Source organism: Eubalaena glacialis, chromosome 3, assembly GCF_028564815.1.
Source record: "Eubalaena glacialis isolate mEubGla1 chromosome 3, mEubGla1.1.hap2.+ XY, whole genome shotgun sequence".
NCBI lineage: Eukaryota > Metazoa > Chordata > Mammalia > Artiodactyla > Balaenidae > Eubalaena > Eubalaena glacialis.
Window position 1 is genome coordinate 170,517,756 of NC_083718.1, and position 6,757 is coordinate 170,524,512.

The 6,757-nt window shown below is 48.8% G+C and overlaps 1 protein-coding gene across 1 annotated transcript; it reads right to left on the minus strand.

The window, feature by feature from the left end:
• Positions 1-4,854: 4,854 nt before the first annotated feature.
• On the minus strand, positions 4,855-5,256 carry LOC133087226 (uncharacterized). The gene has a single exon (XM_061184029.1). The coding sequence runs from the start codon at positions 5,254-5,256 to the stop codon at positions 4,855-4,857; it is 402 nt and encodes a 133-aa protein (XP_061040012.1).
• Positions 5,257-6,757: the final 1,501 nt, after the last annotated feature.

The window sequence follows — 6,757 nt, forward strand, 5'->3', positions numbered from 1 at the left end:
TCCAATCCCAGCTCTGCCCCAGGGCAAATCACTTTCCCTCTGCAAGCCTCTGTTTTACTTATACAGACCTGTTATTTGCACACCTCTCTCTCTCTTTCTCTGTCTCTCTCTGGGGTGTACTGGGTTTGTAAGGAGCCATGCATCACTGTGCCTGGCACACGGTAGGAATTCAATATACATGTGCCTTTTCTGTCCCATGTCATCAGTACAAGGTACATCAACACCTCCATTGTGAAGCCAATGCCATGGACCGCCAAGGAGTCTTTCAGCTTAGGCCAGCCAGGGAGAGATGGGGTGGCCCGTGACTGTCTGTGCCTCCAGCCACAGCCCTATCAGGGTGCAAATGAAGCTCTCTTTGCTTTCCTTTTCCCACCAGAGTGTCACTCGCCTGCCCTCCTGAGTCCTGGTGTTGGCCCAGCCAGCATCCTTGGTCTGGCTCCCCAAAGGCCTTGCTCCCTCCATTCCAATGATCTATTGCTGCCTAACAAATCAACCCAAAATGTAGTGGCTTAAAACATTTTAATATATCTCACAATCTGGGGGGTCAGGACTTGGGAAGGTTTCGGCTGGGCTATTCTGCTCCATGGCATCAACCCAGGCCACTGGGCAATATTTAGGGAGTGGTTAGGTTAGTCTGGTCTTAGGATCCAAGGTACCCACGAGGCTGCCCTCACATGCCTGGTGTCTTGGTGGCAACAGCAATAAGACTGAGCTCAACTGGGCCCCTCTCCGTGTCGTCTCAGGGTCTTCCCACGTGGTCTCCCCAGCAGAATCGCTGGAGTTTCACATGGTGATTCAGAGCTCCAAGAAACCAAGGTGGCAACTGCCAGTCCTCAGAAAAGCTAGGTTTGGAACTGGCACAGTATCACTCCCACCATAGTCCATTGGTCAAAGCAGCCACCGGCCAGCCCAGATTCAAGAGAGGGAACCACTGACCCTACCTCTTTTTTTTTTTTTTTGGCCGTGCCGCGCGGCTGGTGGGATCTCAGTTCTCCGACCAGGGATTGAACCTAGACTCTCGGCAGTGAGAGTGCGGCGTCCTAACCACTGGACCGCCAGGGAATTCCTGACCCTACCTCTTAATAAGAGGGTTGGCAAAGAATCTGTGGTCACCTTTAATCTGTCACACCATCTAAAGTCTCTCCATCCCCCTGAATTTAATACAACATAGGTAGTCTCAGCTCCGACTGTGCCAATGTACAGGGTACTAAAGATGAAATGGTAATGGCGGAGGAGAGGGGACATTTAAAGCCACGGCTGTGTCCTAAGGAGTGAAGATTCCCTTGTACAGAAGGCGTCTTGTTTCTTCTGAATTCCTAAGGGGGCCGGATTTGCAGGGGAGTAGGGGCTAGAGAGAATGGAACATCTTCTACGTACAGGGAGAGAAGAAAGTTGGAGGCCCTGTGGAATAAACTGGGAAGAAGGGGAGAAAGGGGAAAAGGTCTGGGAAACCTGCAAGGGGTGAGCTGGATGAAAATCTTCCAATGGAAGAAGAACTTTTCAGGCAGATGTCTAATATTCTCATTCATTCATTCAGCTGATGTCTATCTCCTGCCCACCAGTGCTGAGCACTGTGAACACGATGATGAGCAAGATCAGTCCCTACTTACAGTCTCGTGGAGGACGCAAACAAACAAAAAGTAAAAAGACACATAAGCATAGTAATTACAGGACTTCCCTGGTGGTCCAGCAGTAAAGCGTCCACCTTACAACGCAGGGGACGCTGGTACGATTCCTGTTTGGGGAACTAAGATCCCACACGCCGCAGGGCAACTAAGCCCGCGTGCCTCAACTAGAGAGAGAAAATACGCATGCCACAACTAGAGAGAAGCCCGCGTGCCACAACAAAGAGCCCGTGCCACAATGAAAGATCCCGTGTGCCGCAACTAAGACCCGATGCAGGGCTTCCCTGGTGGTGCAGTGGTTAAGAATCTGCCTGCCAGTGCAGGGGACACGGGTTCGAGCCCTGGCCCGGGAAGATCCCACATGCCGTGGAGCAACTAAGCTAATGCGTCACAGCTACTGAGCCTGCACTCTAGAGCCCGTGAGCCACAACTACTGAGCCCGCGTGCCGCAACTACTGAAGCCCGCGCGCCTAGAGCCCGTGCTCCGCAACAAAGAGAAGCCACCGCAAGGAGAAGCCCACGCACTGCAACGAAGAGTAGCCCCCGCTCGCCGCAACTAGAGAAAGCCCGCGTGCAGTAACGAAGACCCAAGGCAGCCAAAAACAATAAAATAAATAAATTTATATTTTAAAAAAATCAGAGGGAATGGCTGCTTGGGAGGCAATCTACCAATGACCATTATGGTGCAAACCCCCTCCACTTTCCACCAGCCTCAAAGTCTCTTCCCCCTTCCCCAAACCAATAAAGTCTATTCCTGCCTCCAGGCCATGGCCTATACCCTCCCCTGGCCAGAAGTGCTCTTTCTTTACCTCGTTTTCTGAGACATAGATTAAATGCCACCCTTTCCAGCTTGGTTCACAAATATTTGCTGACTCTTCTCCCTCCATAGAGGGCCTGTAGACACAGAGAAGAAATGGATTGGATACAATCCCTGACCTCTAGGAATTCACAGTTCAGTGGAACAATATTAGAAGCTACCATTTACTGTCTGAATGCCAGGCACTGTTATGCCTTTTCACACATCACCTCATTTGATTTACACACACACAAAAAAATGGTAGCCACTATCCTTACTAGCCTCTGTGCACAGCCCCTGTCTCCTCAGACTGTAAGCTTTGAGAAAATCCACCAGCCTCTGACCACCTCTTCCTCTTCATCTCATGCCAGTCCTCATTCTTGTTTGCATGCACCACGCTGATCTTCCTTCAAGTCCTTGACATTACCATGCTCCCTCCTACTCCAGGACCTTTGCACATGCAGGTTCCTCTGTCTAAAATGCTCTTTCTCCTATTTTGCCTAATTAACCTGTCAATCCTTCAGATGTCACATCAAACATCCCTCTGGCGGGGGGGGTGTCTTCCCTGACCTTTCAGACCAGGCCAGTGTCCCCGCTTAGAAGCTTTTATTTTTTTATTTATTTATTTATTTATTTTAATTAATTTATTTATTTATTTTTGGCTGTGTTGGGTCTTCGTTTCTGTGTGAGGGCTTTCTCTAGTTGCGGCAAGTGGGGGCCACTCTTCATCACAGTGCGCGGGCCTCTCACTATCGTGGCCTCTCTTGTTGCGGAGCGCAGGCTCAGTAGTTGTGGCTCACGGGCCCAGCCGCTCCGCGGCATGTGGGATCTTCCCAGACCAGGGCTCGAACCCGTGTCCCCTGCATTAGCAGGCAGATTCTCAACCACTGCGCCACCAGGGAAGCCCCCGCTTAGAAGCTTTTAGAGCATCCTACCCTTCTTCCGAGCACTACTCACAAGTATAGTTATAGACTCATTTGTGTTTAGTGTCTGTTATCAGTCTCGCCACCAGACAATAAATTCCCATGAGGGCAAGATTGGGGTCTGCTCTCCTCACCAGATGATTTTTACCTAGCACATAACAAAAGCTCAGCAAATATTTGCTGAATGAATAAATTGTACATCCATGTGCCTATCCCCCAACACACAAGGGGGAGGAGCTGAGTCAAAACCTGTTAATGTGGTCGTAATCCAGAATGTGACAAAACAATGCTTAATTTAAAGCCAAATGGTACAGGCACTAAGTTCAATACTTGTTATAAAAGAAAAACAGTTAATGCTGTAACCTTAGATAGGAGATAGTGATGCGCTCAGACAGACCTGGCTTTGGGAGTCAGCTTTTGCAAGGTTTTAGGACAACTTCAGGGAGTTTAGGGGAAACAGTCCCAAGACTTCTTTTCTTATGCTGAAGCTGGGCGGAAGTATGCTCTCTCTTCCTCTGGGACTGAGAGCTGTAAACTCAATGAAAGCCTAGGGCTGTTTGTAATCATCTTGCTTGGCTGCATGGAAAAGAGAATTGAGGGATGATGAGAAAGATGGAGCCATACCTCAAACTAGTATACTTGTAGAGCTTGTCAGTTATTCCCCGCCCACCACCAACCCTTTTTGGCTTTAATTTGTGGTAGGTTTCTGCCACTTGCAACTGCTAGAATCCTGGTTACCACAATGTTCAAACAAGTCTAATCTAGATCTTAAGTGGGCAGGAGACCCAAGTGAAATCATAAAAGGTTTAGCATGAACCTGGCACATAATAGGCACGCATCGCCCAGAAAACACCATTTTTATAGTTCCCTATACTTTTCCACCAAAGTACATATCACGATTTTAATTGAGTAATTATTCTTGTCATTAATTTTTCACTGTCTTCCAATTAGACTGTAAGCCTTATTTGTGTAGAAACTCTTCACTACATACCTTCCACCCATTATATGACCAAGCACAGAGTAGGTGATCAATAAATATTTTTTAAATGAATGAATCAGTGAATAAATAATTAGGCAGTAATTACATGGTGGTTAAGAGCATGGGCTTTAGGGTAAGAAAGACTCCAAAAATGCTAAGTCAGATCCCAGGTTTAAGTGCTTCTGCCACCTACTAGCTGTGTTAACGTGGGCATGCCACATAAACGCTTCTGAGCCTCAGTTTTCTCAGTGTAAAACAGGATGATAATATTACCTATTCTACGGATTGTCGTGTGGGAAAAATGGAAATTGTGTGAAGTATTAGTACAGCTATTAATACAATTCTTCCTAGCAAGTATATCAAATGCCTGTTGGTTAAGGGGCTGACAACAAGGCTTCTTCTTCACTTCCATTCTCCCAACCCACTCTCCAACGACCCTGCGAAACAAGACAGGTCGTGGTCACTGCACAGAAGAGGAGCAGGACCCACGCAGGGGGAGGACTTGCTGCAGGACTTACCAGAGAATCGAACCTACTGGTCCTCAGGACGGGCGGATCCGGCCGGGACCAGCAGGTGGAGCTGCGGAGCGAGCTGCTTCCTGGAAACGTCTGGGCCCCGCCCCCCCAGGCGCTCCGACTCGGCGTCCGGCCCTCGGGCCCCGCCCACTGCGCCCCCTGCAACCTCACGCCTTCCCCCACTACTGTCCTTCCCGGCGCGCAGCTCCCGAAGCTCGGGGCCCGCCTCCAACCCCACCCCCGTGGAGCGCGTCTCCCCGGCTCCGGGACCCTCCGAGCCCCGCCCATCTCCCCCAGGTCGGGCCCCGCCCACTCCGCGCTTTACCCCGCCGCTCCCCGCCCCCTCTCCCCAGAGTTGAGCCCCGCCCCGGCCTCCACCCCCTCCTCCCCCGGCTCGGGCCCCGCCCCTCAGGCCCATGGACTCTTTTGTTCCAGGGCCAAGGCTCCCGGGTGTTGGGAGCTGCTGACTCAGCGGAATGAAACCAGACCTTGGCGCCCCACCCCTACCCCACTCTCCCAAGAGAACTGGAGGTTGGCGCCTGGGGAGGTGGGAGGTGCGACCGCGCCGGCCCCGCCCTTCTTTTGTTCAGAGAACATTCCTTTGCTCCAGCCTTCCCAACCTGGAGTCTGTGGTTACTGTTTCAGGTTACGTTTCGGGACAGTGACGCCAAATATGCAGCCCTAAAACCTGGCTCCTGCCACGTCCTAGTTGTTGAGCAAGTCTTTTGACCTTCCTGAACCTCAGTTTGCTCACTTGTAAAATGGGAACCAAAATGCTGCTATCGAAGGGTCATCTGGGAGATTAACTGCGAAAACACAGCTATGAAAGCTGCAGGCACAAAGTGAACGCTAGATACCTGGCTTTGGAAGGTCGCCACTGATAAAAAGCTAACACTTATGTGTTGAGTTCACCTCCTTCCTTTCACCCCATTTTGCACGGACAATTCTTGGCCTTCCTCAGGATTTTGCAATCGCACTTTCTCAGTAAGGGCTTTCCCTGATCGCCCCCGCACCTACAGGCTCCTGGAGTTATCCTGTCACACATTTCCTAGTAGGCAGGAAATGATTCAAATACTTGCAACTACTTTTTTTTTTTTTTAATTGAGGTATAATTTACGTTCAATGAAATGCACAAACAGAACTTAAACATGCAGTTCCACGAGTTTTGAGAAATTGAAAACATCCCTGGACTTTCCCGGCCATCCAGTGGTTAAGACTCTGCGCTTCCACTGCAGGGGACACGGGTTAGATCCCTGGTGGGGGAAGTAAGGTTCCTGCATGCTGCGTGGCCAAACAACAACAGCAACAAACCAAAAATCAAAAAAGGAAAATATCCCTGTAACTTAAACCTCTATCAAAACAGAGAATATTGCCAGCCCCACAGAAAGTTCCCTTCCCAATGAATCCCACCTCCCACCCCAGGTAACCACTGTTTCCATTTCTGTCACCCTGGATAAGTTTTGCCAGTTCTAGAACTTCACATAAATTAAAGAATACAGTATGACTTTTCTGAGTCTGGTTTCTTTCATTCAGCATATTCTTCTTGAGATTTCATACATATCGTATGATTAGTAATTTGTTTCTTTTCATTGATGAGTAGTATTTCATTATATAGCCATACCATAATTTCTTTATTCATTTTTCTGTTGATGGACATTTGGGTTGTTTTCAGTTTGGGGCTAGTATTAAGCTATGAAAGTCTCAATTTTTTTTGTGGACCTGAGATTTTATTTCTCTTAGGTAAAGGAGTGGAATTCTGGGTTATAGGGTTGTTGTAGGTTTAATTTGATAAGAAACTGCCAAATAGTTCTCTACAGTGGTTGTACCATTTTACATTCTCATCAGCAATGTAAGAGAGTTCCAGTTCTTCCACGTGCTCCTGAGCATTTGGCATTGCCAATCTTTTCACTTAAGCCATT